This window comes from Gobio gobio, assembly GCF_949357685.1.
Source record: "Gobio gobio genome assembly, chromosome: 18".
NCBI classification, from domain to species: domain Eukaryota; kingdom Metazoa; phylum Chordata; class Actinopteri; order Cypriniformes; family Gobionidae; genus Gobio; species Gobio gobio.
The window spans coordinates 42540907-42558815 of NC_137111.1; the positions used below are offsets into that span (position 1 = coordinate 42540907).

The following is a 17909-nucleotide window of genomic DNA, read 5'->3' on the forward strand; positions in this document are numbered from 1 at the left end:
AATGAAAACAGACAACACAGAATAAAAAATAAAAATGTCATAGGGTCTGAATATTTTTTAAATAAATAATAAATGAACGTTTAGTGAATTCAATTGATAAGACATGCTTTTTGATTAAACCACTACAATGGAATACAGAAAATGGAAATAGATAAGGCCCTATTTTTTGTTAAAATTTTAATAAATTGTGTAATAATAAATAAAATAATAAAGAATTAAAGAATAAATTCATGATTTCAAATAATTAGAAATGCTTAACTTTAAACATAAACCAGAAACATTATGATGAAAAGAGGAATCAAAAAATTAAACAGTAAGAATAAAAAATAAAAATAAAATAAAAACATTTTATGGAGTATAAATATGTTTTTGCATTTTAGCAGAAATCTAGCCAGAGTCACTTATTTCCAATGAGCCTGAGGCTTTATCAGTTCACATACTTGACCCCAGGTGAAGATGGCACACTTTGCTTAGTACACACACTCTTGACCCCTGTGCGTTCATCAACACAACACACAGACACACCTGCAGAATCACCCCGGGCTCCCGCTGTGCCCAAATGAACGAGTAGCTCCTCTGAATAAATAAAGGGGGCTGAACGGGATCAAGGGATGAGGGCAGATGGGTAATTTGATTCGTCTTGTGTGTGTAAAACAGTCTCTCTGTCTGAGCTAATTGACTGCGGGGCCATAGTGGATGCCGGGTGACACACCATCATTAGGGCAATGTCGAGCAGTGCTCCATGAGCATTCCTGCTCACCTGAATATATATTCATGCATTACTAGCACACACACACACACGCACGCACATACAAACAATTTTCACTTGCAGTACACTTCTGGAATCACAAGGTCATGCATAAAACACGATCAGAGGGCACACACAAAAACACGCACATGTACAAAGGGATCTCGCCACAGACGGTTGTAGCGGTAATTGGTAGGTGAGGCGATCTGTGTGTTTCTCTGTTCGTTAATGCAAATGGCTTCGTCTAACGGGAAGAGCACAGTTGACTTTAGTGGGTTGAGCTCATTAAGGGTATGACAGACCATTCACCTCTCACACATGAGCTCATATGCTAGCGGAGACAGAGAGAAACAATTATGTGCGCCGTCTGAGAGGCGTAGGCATACAGACGCCTCTCCAGTTCCGCGTTCATTAGATTGTGAGAGGAAAGAGAGGAGCAAGAGAGATGGAGGTGAAGAATAACTTAAAGCAGCGGTTCAGACAAATTCTGTCGTTATATGTTCCGTGGAGCGTAAAAGGTGAAGTTACACAGAATATCGATGCTGCGGAATTTCCATGGACCTGGGGCTGTCAAAAAGCACCAGAAAAATGCAGATTTTTTCTTTCATTAACAAAAAAGAACTGAAATAACTGTTTAAAATACTTTTATTCATCGAGGATGCATTAAACTGATTAAAGGTGAGAACTTTTAGATTGTTACAAATGATTTAAACAAATTTCTATTCATCAAAGAAAAATTCAAATTTACAAATTTGGGTAAGGCAGTGTGGTCAGGTCAATGCAAGTCATATATTTTTATTGCAGGATTAACTGAGTTATATTACTACGTGTAACATATAATTTGCATTGTTAAATAAATGTAAAAAATTAAGTAAATTAAAGTGATCTGGTTATTTTCGTGTCATGTGAGTTCAATGGCGCTGAAAGTGTTTTTAGTTTAGCATTGAGTTTTGTTTGGTAGTGAGAATCAGATCAGTTGCTGCATCCAAAACCTGGAAAATGCTGCCTTCGGAGGACACATTTCAAGGTAGGAAGGCATCAAGGCACTCCGAATCTAATGTTAGCTTCACTTCCTGTCCCCTGAGATACCGTCATCTGATCGAGTTTTGAAGGCAGCATGCATGTATCCTTCGCTGCCTTTGATATCCCACAATCCTATGTGTTCTATTCTGTGACACTTGAGCTAGATAAAAAGATGCCGTCAGAAAGTTGCATTTGCTGGTCAGTTAGAGTGTAAATGTACATTTGTAACCAACATTTTCCACCAAAAATTACTAATGTAGTGATTAAATATTTGTTTAGTTTAGGGCTGTGCAATTAATCGAATTTCGATTTCGATTTTGATTTTGATTTTGCTTCCCAACGATCACCAAAATAGTACAATCGAGAAAAAACGATTATTTTGCCATGTTCAGTTTTGCAAGAACACTCTTATTTTGTCTTGCGTTCTGAATGAAACGCGCACGCGCACATCCGCCCCTCCCGAAGCCACAAATCTCTCTCAGGTCGTGAGTCTCGTGACTCGTGTGCATATCATCCGCTGGAATTTAAAAACTCGGCGCGAGTACCCATTCATAAGTAATCGGAGTACACCGTCTTCCTATATATATAGTCTTTGGACAGAACATACAGTGCTTATTAGGTTTCGCCTTAAAGAATGTTAGTTGCCTGCGGTGTGTGTTTCCCTTTAAGGGATTGCCGTTTGCGCTGGAGTTTGGGTATGATTAAAAGCGTTAGCCAGTTCATGACTTTTCATCCAGTTTTGATGGCGTCTCTGTTCCGTTAATCACACGAACACCTACAAAGTATAATATAAGTAGTAATGTCCATTAACATTCTGCTAAGCTACTCATGTTTTCCATGGAAGAAAAAAACTTGAGTTTGATAAGACGTGTGTAAATGCTGCCAGTCCAAAGGAAAAATTTCAATTGCATTTCAAGTCTCAGATGTTTCTCCAAACAGAAAAGACAATCATTGCCATATAGAAGATCATTTTCGGCTTAATTATTGACTGACAAGACATATTTGAGTTCATTTTAAAAACTCTTGATTTCAGGCTACAAATCTGTGCACAGTTTGAGACATGTGAAGATCTCTGCAGAAGATCCTTTTTTTTTCTCCATTCAATCCCATCGCTGTCTAAAAGAAACAATTGAAATATTAACTTTTTTCTCTCCAATGGGTAAAGTTTCATTTTTGGGTGAACTACTCCACTGAAAGTGGAAGGAAGGAACAGAACGTTCCAGTACATTTGCTAAAGGCTGTGATTTTACTGTAATGGAGACTCGTAGTCCGGTGAATTTCATCAACCAATCACTATGGAGAGAAACGCTAGCAGAGAGGTGAGGGTGATGGGAAATTTCGAGCACACAGAGAGGAGAGGTTAATGGATAACAAACACGACAAAGAGCTGAGAGCATCAGCGGAGAAACCAGCGAGCGATAAAGAGGATAAAGAGAAAAGAAGAGATGATGAGGAAAGAGCTTAAAGGGCTGTGTGAAAATGGATCAGCGCTCGCAGAGTGGACGCTTTTCTCTGCTCTTCTCTCAATCTTTTCAGAAAATCATAATTAAGCAAAGCTAATTACCAGCCCTCCCTCGCTCCCTGAACTCTTCCTTTGTGAAGCTCCTGCACTCTTGTCATCATCTTGTTTCCCTGCTGGCATCTTTCACACGGCCGTACAAAACGCCTCTGCCATGCGGTGACCTTTTCCATTAAGATACGGAAAAAAGGCCTTTAGAGATGCATGAAGATAAACGTATGACCAGATTTTGACATAGTGGTGTTTGCCCGTGCAAAAGGCACTACCAAGATACTAGAGTGTTGTGGGTGGTTTTTAGTACATTTATATTGCAGTTGCTAGGGCGTTTTGGGTGGTTGCTAAGTGGTTCTCTACTGCATGGTTCAAGTATAAAGAGCCAAGTCTCTATGATATTCTGGAGTCTAGATTTGGCTCAAGTTCCACCTTTCTAAGAAATTAATACTTTTATTCAGCAAGGATGCATTTAAAGGATTAGCTCACTTCAAAATGAAAATTTCCTGATATTTTACTCGCCCCCATCTCATCAAAGATGTTCGTGTCTTTCTTTCTTCAGTCGAAAAGAAATTAAGTTTTTTGAGGAAAACATTCCAGGATTTTTCTCCACACCAATGACAACCGAAATTCCTTGTCTGGGATCGCGCAGAGCCTCTGAAGGCCTTCGAAGCACTTTGAAACTGCATTGATTTGGACCTTCAACATTTTGGTTGCCATGGAAGTCTATGGTGTGGAGAAAAATTCTGAAATGTTTTCCTCAAAAAACTTAATTTCTTTTCGACTGAAAAAAGAAAGACATGAACATCTTGGATGAGATGGGGTGAGTAAAATTTTCATTTTGAAGTGAGCTAATCCTTTAATTGATCAAATGTGACATTAGAATGTTACACAATGTTATAAATGCTGTTCTTTTGAACTTTCTGTTCATCAAAAAATCCTGAAAAATGAATAACACAGTTTACACAAAACTGTGATAAAGCAGCCCAACTGTTTTCAACATTGATAATAATAAGAAATGTTTCTTTAGCACCAAATCATCATATTAGAATGATTTCTGAAGGATCATGTGACACTGAAGACCGGCAATTCAGCTTTGATCACAGGAATAAATTACATTTTAAAATATATTAAAATAGAAAACCTTTATTTTAATGGTAATACTATTTCTAAATATTACTATCTTTACTGTATCAATAAATGCAGCTTTTTGGGAGCATATGAGACTTAAAACATTAAAGAAATAAAAGAGACCACAGACTTTTGAACGGTAGAATACGTTTATATGAGGGGTTTTTTCCTAGATGAAAAGGATAGGTTCAGTCGCTAAGAAAAGTAATATCACACCTCTCCTCAATAAGTCTCACATCATGTCTGGTCCTCACAGATAAGCAATATGATCACATAAACTAAACAATGTCTGTTCTTGGTGCCAGAAACCTTGACTAACATGAGTGGACTTAAAGTGAAAAAAAATGAAATACAATGCTAAAGATATGCAGGATATAAAGTTTAAAATGTATTTAAACTACAGATAAACTGTATTCTACTGAGACTGTGGTAAGCGTTTATAGTTGTGTTAAACAGCCCAATACCAGGCAGGTGGCATTTAAGAGCCCTATAAAAGAGAACAGCTACACTGGGCATTTACACGTACAACACCAACTGGTCTTAACTACCATTTGAAGCCATGTCATGGACAGGGAGCAATGAAACATACACCAGAGGAGCACAAAGCCAGAGCCATAGCTATAACATTGCCAGAGTTTATGAATGTAAGAATACACAGACAAAAAAAAAACAGATTTTCCTGCCTTGAATTTCCAATATGCTAATCAATTGGTGTTAGTCCTACAAAGCTAAAAACTATTTGGAAAAAGACTTACTCAGATTACTCAAATTTTATAGAAGAAGGTGGCAAAATGTAATAATCATCAGAGCTTCTCATCCAGTCACATCAGATTCAGCCAAGCCAGTAATCTTCCAGACTTTAAACGGACTGTACTTTCCCATGCCGTTAAAGATTACAGCGTCTTTTATCTTCTATAAAATGGAGTTAAAAAGCAACGAGACCCCGAAAAGAGATCCCATGTGTGAAATTCTTTGAGTCTTCTCTCAGAGGACCAAGTCTACTCTATCATCCACAGAACTGCCGTTGTACATTAAGCACATGTGGATGTTGATCAATGAGAAGACATCAAAAAAATTTAAAGACACTCGCACTGTGTCTACAGCGAACGCGAGCGGCTCGATGCTACAACAGAAAGTAGAACCCATTATAATCAGCGATGCTGTCTACACTGGATGCGGCCACCTTCCTAATATTGTGTGGTGGCCACCTTTTTGCTGCCAAAACAGCCCTAACCCCACTAGACCCCTGAAGGTGTGCAGTGGTATCTGTAAGTTGCGAGGTGGGGCCTCCATGGATTGGATTTGGGGAATTTGGAGGCCAGGTCAACACCTCAAACTCTCCTCAAACCATTCCGGAACCGTTTTTGCTTTGTGGCAGGACACATTATCTGCTGAAAGAGGCCACAGCCACCAGGGAAGACTGTTTCCATGAAAGGGTGTACATGATCTGCAACAATGCTTAGGTAAGTGGTACATGTCAAAGTAACATCCACATGAATGGCAGGACTCAAGGTTTCCCAGCAGAACATTGCCCAAAGAATCACACTGGCTCCGCCGGCTTGGCTTCTTCCCATAGTGCATCCTGGTGCCATGTGTTCCCCAGGTAAGTGACACACACGCACCCAGCCAGCCAAGTGATGTAATAGAAAACATGATTCATCAGACCAGGCCACCTTCTTCCATGGCTCTGTGGTCCAGTTCTGATGCTCAAGTGCCCACGGTTGGTGCTTTCAGCGGTGGACAGGGGTCAGCATGGACACTCTGACTGGTCTGTGGCTGTGCCCATACGCAACAATCTGCGATGCACTGTGTATTCTGACACCTTTCTTCTGACTTGTAATATTGCCTGAATCATACTCATAAACTGTTTGTTCGTTGGCCAGAGAACTGGCACCCCGACTGAGCCTGGTTTCTCCCAAGATTTTTTTCTCCATTCTGTCACCTGATGGAGTTTTGGTTCCTTGTCACCGTCGCCTCTTTTGCCTTTGGCTTGCTCAGTTGGGGATACTAAATATTCAACTATATAACTGATCTGCCCGCATTGACACTATACGACAATTGAACTTTCCTGTTAACACTGTGAAGCTGCTTTGAAACAATCAGCATTGTAAAAAGCGCTATATAAATAAAGGTAACTTGACTTGACCTATCTATCAGAACCAGCATTAACTTCTTGAGCAAGTTGAGCTTCAGTAGCTCGTCTGTTTGATCGGACCACACACCAGCATCCACGTGCATCAATGAGCCTTGGCCACCCATGACCCTGTCGCCGGTTCACCACTGTTCCTTCCTTGGACTACTTTTGTTTGACCATTGCAGACCGGGAACACCCCACAAGAGCTGCAGTTTTGGAGATGCTCTGACCCAGTCGTCTAGCCATCACAATTTGGACCTTGTCAAACTCGCTCAAGTCCTTACGCTTGCCCATTTTTCCTGCTTCTAACACATCAACTTTGAGGACAAAATGTTCACTTGCTGCCTAATATATCCCACCCACTAACAGGTGCCGTGATGAAGAGATCATCAGTGTTATTCACTTCACCTGTCATAATGTTATGCCTGATCGGTGTATATAGTACATTTGAAAATTGTTTCGAAATGAAAATTATTCAGTGTACAATGAACTGAATATGTAGTGTACAACAGGGCTAAAGGCACACCTTAAGAAAAATGTGCTTTTCACTACTACCACAGTGTATGATTGCACAAAACAATATATATGTTTTTATTGAACATTGATGGAGCAACAGATTTTGTGTGAAAATAAATCATAGAAGTGTTTTTTTGGTCTAATAAATCTAATAAATGTATGAGCTGGCAAGTTGGGCCAAAAGGCACTCATTATTGTTGTTTTGTATTGTATGTTTAAAAATACAGAAACGAAATTATAAAAATAAAAAAATAAAGATTCTGAAAGCATTGAATGAGATCCCACAATAATTTAGTATAGCTTTAAAGTAGTAACAATAAATATGATATTTCAAAATATGGTTTCATTATAAATATGGTGATTTTCTTCAAACTTACAACTTAATATATGATGTTTACCATCTGAATGTAACCATGTCATGTCAACAAATGGAAAAGTCAGCCGGCTGTTTATCATCATGTTAATTATTGTGCCTTTTGCCCCAAATACCATACTAGAACATATTCTTCCGATATTCTTTAAAAACTGTTGCTTTAATGACCTTGAACAAAACTGAAAATCTGTCTCAAAATAGAATCAATATATTTTATTTTATTTATTTTATACTTAAATCTACAACATTTTTAAAAACATCAAATATAAGATCAAATCAGCAGAGAATCAAATTAGCGCTGCAGCCTGCAATCGCGTAAAAAAAATCAGCCAAATTTCCACGTGCATCTTGAAAAGCAGATATTTTTTGTGAAGTTTTTGTGCCATGTAGTGGGTTAGAGAAAAATAAAATCAAAGGCTCCTTATACCCCGCTGTGCCTTTAGCCTTTTTGTACCCTATATATTAATTAAGTAGCAGTTCTCATCTCCCAATCTTGTTTAGCAACATCTCTCAAAGCTCTTCTAACGCTGTGAGGGCCATCAGATCTCTGTTAAAACCCCTCGACTATCAATACCGCTCGGTTTATCCTCAAACATGCTGCACATGTAATGGATTTACACAGCCGAGTAAAGCTTTTGGATACAGTAACGCTGTTGTGATTCTGCTTGATCCATCAGGCTTAGCGATGGGTGAGACGCCTCATGCAATGATGCAAAGACGCACTCCCTTTTTCTTCAGTGGGAAAATGAAGCTAATTCAACTCGGCAAGCCTCCGCAGTCACTCAATCCACACGGCAAGAGTCAATGGAGGAACAAAGAGGAGATGAGGAGAGAGCAAACACACAGACAGCAGAGAAACACTGGACATGTCAACTCCGACTGTCCAGGAAACGCCTGGATTGGTCTTTAGAATCGATTGATGGAGGCCAACAGGGCCAGGGTGAAAACCAGAGGAAAGGTGAGGATCTATTTACCTCTTCAAGTGTCAAATACTCTGCAATACTGAGTGAAATGAAAGAGAGTAGAGGAGAGACACTAAAAAGGCTTTTCAAAATATTAACAGAGCCAGTGAGGAAAAAGGAGGAAAATATCAGTTAACAGTTTTCCCAATCAGACAGCTAGTGAAAGTGAAATGACCCTTTTTTGTGGATTTGTGACATCAGACAAACTTGTTACATTTTATTTAAAGACCCATTGTTTTTAGTTAGAATATCCTAGACAAAATGTGTACAATAAGACTGGAAATGTAAATTAAGAAAGTAAATAGTCTGTTTTGATTTCACGTTGACTCGTGTGACTGATTCATCAGTTCACATTACTTTAAATGTTTTCATAATTTCCAACAAAATGGAACCATTTTCTCCACCTATGAAACAACCTTTTCCCCATTGTTGTAATCCACATGGATGAGTCAAAACGATATTAATAAATAATAGCACAGCCTATATTTCCTGATTTAATTAAATCCCTAAGGATAAACTCAAGCCCTGTCCTACATGGTTTCTCAAAGAATATTCCGTTTCACCTGGAAATTTGTCACATTATGGAAGTCAAATGCTCTGCAAATGCAATTTCTTGTTGTCTTTAAGCAGCAGTGTAGAAAGAATGAGGGTAGCTCAACGAGACATTAAAATAATCTGACAGGACCAATGAGCCTGAGCATAAGTGTGTCCCATTTACCTGTAAACTCTCTTTTTACCCTGAATTATCTGTCTTCATTTCCTTCCCTATTGCATTTGGTGTTCATCTTTTTCTGCCCTTCTCTTTCAGTTTTCTTCACTGTATAAATCTTTTCAGCCCTGTTCTTCAGCTCTTTCAATTTGTCATTTTCCCCCTCCAGCACCTTTTCTCTCTGTGATGTGCCCTAAAACGTCTCCTGGTTTTCGCAGCTGTTGTGCTGAGAGCTCAACTCAGCAGAAACGCAGGTCCAGAGGAGAGCGGTAGAGCACGACTCAGCGCTTCCTCAATCATCCCTCCACAGACCCTCTAACCACACACAAACACTGACACACATATAGATATTTCACACCTGCCAACTAGGACTGCATGAAAAAAATACAAAATAATATATATCAATGGATTTGCTGTAAATTGGCTTAAAAGGGAAGTATCATTTCAACTAAACTGCCAATTTGGCCAATTAGTTCATTAGTTATTTGGTTAATGGGTTAAAAATAAAAATACAACTGTTCATGTTAGCTCAAGTCCATTAAATAATATTAATGTCACAGTCATGTTCATTTTCACTGTCTTGTTTAGTTTCTAGTCTAATCTATTCCCCCATACCCTCATTCACTATTCCCTCCATTAGTCCATTAATATATTCCACATGAAGGAGTGAATGAAAATGAACTCAGAGTGCACCGGAAGGGCTGCCGCTTTTACATAGTTTGTGCTTGCTGTTTAATAATCATTTGAAAACTTGCACCTCCAGTAATAATACAAAAATATTTATCTTGAAACCTGTCAAGGAAATTATGTATAAACCTTAAATAAACAATTTAATAATCAATTAAAAAGGCATTTATACCTATATAATATTACGCTGTAGCCACATTGGACCATCTGCGGGTGCCGTTTTCTGGTCAGATGCTGGAGTTCATTCGGTGCGTGACTCACATGGTGCATTATGGGTATTCTCTAGAGTGTACATCGGTTGTACATTTGTTATTGTGGTGCATTGTGAGATTGAATGAGTGCACCCGATAATGTCCACTATGATTTCGGACACCACTATCAAAATGGCTGTCCCCTCAAATAATGCCCTTTTTAAGAGTATTGGGGGAGATTTCGGACACAGCCTTAGTGTTCCTGTATCTGTATCTGTAGTCTGTATTTGCCTGTGTTCGGGTCATTCGTTAGTTGTCATGGTTTCTAATTAGTTCTCATCTGTTTCCGGTTCTGCTGATTATCATCCTCAGTGTATTTAAACCCTCTGTTCCTTCAGTTCATTGTCTCATGCTAAAGTTATGTGACTGTGTAGTGTTCAATGTTTATGGTGTTTATTAAAAGTGTTTATATCATCATTCTGCATTGCAAATTGTCAATTTGATTTCTCAATGTTAAGTGGTCTCTTAATTTTTTTCCAGAGCTGTGTGTATATATATATATATATATATATATATATATATATATATATATATATATATATATATATATATATATATATATATATATATATATATATATATATATATATATATATATATATATATATATATATATATATATATATATATATATATATATATATATATATATATATATATATATATATATATATATATATATATATATATATATATATATATATATATATATATATATATATGAAAAATGCCACAATTAAGGCTAATGTGAACTATCATTGAAACAGATTTGAGTTGATTTACTGAAACACTGACGTGATTGACTCAATGACCGTGTGAAATGAATTAAGCATACAAACTGTAAAATTTCCAACTTGATATATTTCCCAGTCCTTCAACCCATTTACATGTATGCTATAGAAAACATACTCTCAAAGCCACACACACACACATGTGGTTTACAGGGACATTCCATATGCATAATGGTTTTTATATTGTAAAAACGTATATTCTATCCCCCTACACTAACCCTACCCTTAAAACTACCCAGCACACAAAACGTTCTGCATTTTTAGCATGTTTATTTTGTGTTAGGACATCGACATGTCCTCATAATGTAGGAAGCGCGGCCTGAAACCTGAATAAACTTCATAATATAAGGACTTTGCATCCTCATAATGTAGGTCAAAAGCATTGCACACACATACACTTTCCATGTTTTATGAGGATTCTCCACGGACATATTTTTTTAATATTGTACAAACTGTATATTCTATCCCCTACCCATCAAAAAACATCCTTTAGCATTATTTATAAGCTGCTTTACAAATGGGGACCCAAACATGTCCGACAAGGTCAAAGATTTCTGGTATTGCCATTCATGTGAGGATATTTCGTCCCCATAACGTATGGTTAACCAAGACCACAAACACACACGCCCTGCACATTTACACAGTCATACCTGGAACGGTCCGCTGGGATAAATCTCAGCATTCGCCTTCCTCCATTCTGGTCCCTGGTGTCCGGAGAGGGTCCAGACCGCAGAATCAACAGTGGCGATGCTTTTCACCCTCATCAGAACATTGAGCGTGCCTGCAGACACACAAAAAACACAGCAGAGTTTAGACCTGCACTTTCCCTGGGTTGTGCGAGCACTTCAGGTTCTGGACTTTAGACTATCAGCATTAAGTTTAGTCCACTTTGCAGCCTAGTCTGGCTGTAATAATGCAGATATATACATAATATAACATGAGATATGCACAACATTTCTGAAATCAAAGACGTATTCTACACTCTACACTCACAAATACAGTTCAGATCAGTTATTTGAGAAACTCAATCAATCAGACTAGACCTTGCAATCATGAGATGCTCTTGCTATTTTTATGTGCAATAAAGTATTGCTTACAAACAAACAATCAGGAGAAACTCAGGATTTGACAGAAATGATCTAATAAGCCACTGATGTCAGTAGATTAGCATTTCTCTGAGGCATTGCACAAACCCAGATTATATTCCCGTGACAAATATAAGGTCAAATACATGACCATTGATTATCTAACATGACCGACTCTCACCACCGCTGCAGGATGCACTGGCATAAAATGAAAATAAAAATCATGCAATACTGTAAAACGTGATTGTGTGATTTATTTAAAATATATTAAATAAAATCAGCGGTTATAAAGTTTGTTGCAAATGTCAAACTTTATTATAAACTTTATTTATTTAAAGTGCCCACTATTACGCTATTTTAAAGGTTCCTATTTTTATTTTAGAGGTCTCCTACAGTAGGTTTACATACATCCAAGGTCCAAAAACACTTTAATATTCTTCTAATATACATTACGCATCACCTCATTTCTCAAAGTCTGAAAATGGGTTGTTTGAAGATTCAGTCTCTCTAAACCCATTCTTTCTGTGAGCCTACTCTGCTCTGATTGGTCAGATGGCCCAGTCTGTTGTGATTGGTCTACCGCTTACTACCGCTTGAGTGTCAGAAATTAAACTACTGTTACCATATCTGAATTTCAGTGTTCCTCAGTGCTTGATACACAGTGATACGAAACGTAACAATGGAATCGGTTTTATTGTATCAATTCGAGCCAGAATCCTCATCCTTTTGAAGTGCATGCAAAGTGGATTAACAGCGCAGAAAACAGCGTCTTCTCGACATCTTGACATCATGAACCAAACTCTTTCAGTCTCAGCTACAATTACAGTGTTTGAGGGTGGGGTAAAGTATATGTTGTTCATGGGCAGCCAATAAAGAACATGGGCTGGCATTCTGCAAAATGTACATGTTTGTCACAGGAAGTGAGCTGACGACTCATTTCGGCGGTTCAGAATAAATTCTATCTTCTCTTAGGAGACAATAACTATTTGTTGTGCACTTTAATCTTTGAAACTTTGCATTCACAAACAGCTGTATTACAAACTGCATGAAAGGAAATATTCAACAAATGAATAGGGGAACTATAAATAAATATTCTGTAGCTGAAAAATTTATTTTTTACATTTATTTTCAAGCTTTAGCAGTTTCGCATTATACGTTTAAGCATATCCTTTCAAAAACCTGTTACACGTTAAATTATGTTACAAATTAAAATACTAATAAGGCTGAAACTCGTTTGTCCAATGTTTAATAAGAAACCTATGCATATTTACCATAAACCATAGTAATTACTTTATAATACATTGGATTAACATTCACAAGATTACATAATGCTAATCAGATCATTAAAAGTGCAGCACTGCTCAAAGTCACCACTAAAACTGCTTATCTGGAGAACCAGGATGTGACATCATGATAAACGCATCAATATTCATCAGACGGTCTGCGAACAAAAGGAGTATAGCACTCCGTAGACAACAAAAGCAGAGGCATCTTAAACACACTGAGATTATATGAGGTTTAGAGCACTTATTATGAACGTCAGTATTGAAATATCTCTCTCTCACACACACACACACACACACACACACACACACTGATGATTGAAGGCCAAGTGGCACCTTTATGACTTATGCATTAAATTATTACTCTGACTTTGTGCTTAAGGGAAACCAATATATAATTCAGTTGCACTTTGGAAAAAGAAAGAGAGCCAGAAAGAGAGAGAGAACAAACTTTTGTAGTGTCTCAAATGAAGCTCTTGCTCTGAACGTTAAAGCACACACACACATATTCACTAATGTTTCTAAACTTTCACCCAACAGTCTATATGCCGCTCATGACATGCACACAAAGAAGATAAAAGCCGACGGGTCCAGACGACCAGCCAGGCTTCATATCGTTACTTATTCAGGAACAGCAGATATAAATGAATAACACAGTGTAGAAGTGGCACACAGAAACATTAACAAAGCAAACAGATGGTACTGTGACAAAGTGGCCCACTCAAAGTACAAACCGCATCCTAATAAACTCATTCTAAAGCTGTCTGAACAATATCAGCAGATACTGACCGCAAGTACATCAATTCAGACGCAGTTACATAAATATTTACAGTATAGAACACGTATTTTGCTGTTAAAAATGCGAGATGCAGGTCAGTGTGACAGAAAAAAGAAGCATGTTTTTTAAAAGTTTAACTTCTTTTAACTTAAAGGGGACACATTTTGCCCCTTTTCACAAGATGTAATATAAATCTCTAGTGTCTCCAGAATGTGTCTGAAGTTTCAGCTCAAAATACCCCCCAGATCATTTATTATAGCTTGTCAAATTTGCCCCCATTTGGGTGTGAGCAAAAACGCGCCGTTTTTGTGTGTCCCTTTAAAGGGGGGTGAAATGCGGTTTCATGCATACTGAGTTTTTTACACTGTAGATTCCCATGCCAAATAAGGACAAAGTTTTAAAAAAAAATGTGGACGTTTTAAGGAGTATTTCTGTGCCAAAAACACTCCTTTCGGTTTCTCACAAGTTTCGGAAAGTATTTTCCGAGTATGGGTCTGTGTGACGTCAACAAGGGCGGAATGTCCTTATACGGGCCGTACGGGCTCTTCTCCCGGAAGGGCATGCGCGCGACCAGAGCGAGAGAGCAAATGCACGCCCTTTAGGGAAGCCGGCTGCGCTGCAGTCACAGGACTTCACAAAATCAACAATGTCACCAAAAAAGTGTGTTTTTGGTTGTCAGGGCAAGACAACCCTGTACAGCTTCCCAAAGAACCCAGCGTTAATGGGACAGTGGATGGAGTTTGTTTTTCCAGAGCATCAACAGAGTTGCGCAAGTGTTTTGCTTGTTCCCTGCATTTCGGCGACGATGGTTATAAACAAGGCCCAGTTCGACGCTGGATTTGTAGCTCGTCTAATGATGAAAGATGGAGCGGTCCCAGCGATTAAGGTTCACGTCGTGCGTTGGAAGAAGGCGGTGAGTAAAACTGCTTCAAATGTCTTTGTGTTGTTAGCTATCGGCGTGTAAGTGCACCTCAAGTACATGACGTGCATGACATGACGTGCAAAACTGTTCCGCTTGCTACTGCTAACTTTAAGTCCTTATAAACCTGGTTTATGTATATGTATAAACCATGAGTAAACACACACAAATGTTGTAAAACTCGCGCATGACAAGCCGCTAAGCAAATATATACATATATAGAGACGTCCTGCTGTAGTTGTTGCTGCTGCTCCTGTTCAATTTCAGCCTCCGGATTAGATTCTGGATCACATATATGTGGTTGAATTTGATTGATAGTCATGGTTTGTCTGAGACAAAGGATGTTAAGGATGTCAGACGCTCTCAACGCAATAGCTGCGCGCGCTCGTGGCTGTTTAGCTCTGCCCACACGATACGCCGCCAGCCGCTCGGTTTTTTTCGGAAAGACTTGGTACAGCGCTTCTTTCTTTTATAAATATGATAAAACTAAAGACTTTTCGGAGATATGAAGGATGCAATACTACTCTATAGGTACTCAAGATTTACATGAGATTGACTGAAACTGAGTGTTTCACCCCCCCCCTTTAAATGAAAATGAGCTGCTGCTCCCTGCCCCCTTCCAGGAGAGGGCGGATCCTTTACACAAGCTTCGTATACTCCGTCAACAACAAAACAGGCGAATCTCACTCAGCCAAAATGTCAGAAATAACCAGTTGTAGAGTGCAGCCTTGCAACTGCAGTCGGACACAGATGGAGAGACTCGATGGAGAAAATTGCAACTTTTAGACTGCACCTGGATCTTTCTGAATGGTTAGTGGAAGTTACATTGATTCAACTCATCGACTAGCATGTACCGTCGTGAATCTATAAATTGTTGTATAGGTGCTCGTGTAGGAAGTAAAAATGTTTGTCACCTAACTATAAAATGCATAATAAATGTGCATTCATGAATTACAAGGGTGGTGAGCGTTTTCAGGATAAATCTAACGACATAGCTCTAGTCTCTGTGAATACAGTCAGAGACTATGGTAACTTTAGCCATATAGCATTCTAGAAAGCTCATTCAGAAAGATTTTCATCCATACTTCAGAAACTACTTTTACGCAAATCAAGCAGTCATGCATAAAATGATTTGCGCAAATATATAACATTTTACCGACATTCTTCGGCACATTTCCTTAAAAAATGTAATTAAACTACGGTGACCTCAGTGGTTGGGATGCCAGGAGTCTATGGAGACTCGTTTGTTCGATGTTTTTTGGCGCAGGCATTGTAATACTCTAGCTAGCTGATACAGCGAGTAAACCGAAATGGTGGTCTCTGTGCTTCTCACTCAGGGGTGTGTCTAAGCTAAAAAGGGGCAATCATCAACAGGCATGGGCGGGGTTTCCCTACTCTTACGTAGGAGGAATATGAACGTTATGAGAGATTGATATTGATTGATTGGGATTATAAAAAAAAGTATTGGGTGGATTTTTACCATTATAGGCTGGTTGTTTACACACACTGTGGACACATATCTGTGTTCAAACACCTTATAAAAGTGAATTTTGCATAATATGTCCCCTTTAAGCGCCACATTTTTAGAATGCTGTTATGCACGAGACGCTGCAAAATACGTGAGCGCAGCAGTTAAAGACATCCATCTAGTGTGGTTACACTGAAAAACTATGGAAAAGTAGCGCAGTGGAATGGAAAAACATGTTCTGTGTGAACGGCCACTTACAATAATTCTCTATTAAAGCTGATGTTTCTTTCTATGATAACTTAATACTATAAGACATTGCGACATTTTCAATGTTTGCATGTCCTGATGTGTCATTGACTCAACTGATGTGAGTGGTGATGTGAATTTAGGTCGGGATGACCAAATAATGGCACTAGGGATGGGGCCAATCCGATCCAGTATCGGTTTCGGGACCGATACCAGCGTAATTCACGTATCGGATTTTCCCGATCCAACCTGCGGAGAAATCCGATATCCATGAGCCATGTCTGCGCTTTAACGTTGTCTGCTGAAATTACTCCAAAAGTGATTCCCGCTGGCTCGTCTGCTAGCTGGCTGCAAACTATGGAATGGATTTCCTGAACGGAGGCACGGCTCAATGAGACACACAGTTATGAGACACGCCCCGCTCAGGAAATCCATTCCGCAGTCTGCAGCCAGATAGCAGGATAGCATTGAGCAGCATTGTGGCTAGCCAAGCCAACATGTCAGCTGTGTGGAAATACTTCACACTGGAAACACCGCAGAGCAAGACAATGTTTGCAAAACCGTAATTCAGAGAGGTGGAAGCTCCCTCGCGTCGTACAACACAAGGAACGCAATCAAACATTTAGAAAAGCAGATAAGTTCAGACAAGACTAGGGTGACATTAAAGAGATAATAATCAGGGCTTGACATTAACAATCGCCGGTGTGTAACACTCACACTAGCCACTTTGAACTTATTATGGTCTTCTCAAAAACCATCTGTTATAATAACGTTGCGCATTATAACAAATCACACGTGTTTCTATTGAGTTTATGAATATAATAATCAGAGGCATTCAGATTAGCAGAGTTTTGTTCAGAGCGCGCAACGCTCTCACTCGCTGAAATCTACACTCAAAGCAGAGATTTACGCAGGAGATTCATTCATCATACAGTGCTGGACTGTTTTTGTTATATTTCAGCACCGAAAATAGTTTCAAACAAAAACAGCAGAACCATAGCGCATCTTATATGACTGACATTAATTTAGGTTGGCTTGACGTTCGCGATTCTAGGGACCGTCTCTAAAGTTACATAAAACATTGGTAGGCTATACATGTTTCTAACTTAAATGGCATTTGAAGAGAAAGACTTAGTTATAAAACTGACTGTAAAGTGTTAAGTATGATGCACACCTTTTGGATTTTTGATAGTTAATAAAATAAACTGTCAAATCATATGAAAATATATGCTTTATTTCACTAGGATACTGTATGGGCTCTTCCACAAAAAATGCTAGATTTAAATGTGTCATAG

General features: G+C 38.6%; 1 protein-coding gene across 1 annotated transcript in view; it reads right to left on the reverse strand.

Moving 5' to 3' along the window:
* The window catches only part of mdga1 (MAM domain containing glycosylphosphatidylinositol anchor 1), a gene marked incomplete at both ends in the record, with an annotated part of 286007 nt that overhangs the window by 16885 nt on the left and 251213 nt on the right, over window positions 1–17909 (reverse strand). Inside the window, one exon of the mRNA XM_079843317.1 lies at window positions 11486–11616. Within this exon, the coding sequence (XP_079699443.1) occupies window positions 11486–11616 (131 nt within the window). The remainder of the gene's footprint in view (window positions 1–11485; window positions 11617–17909) is intronic.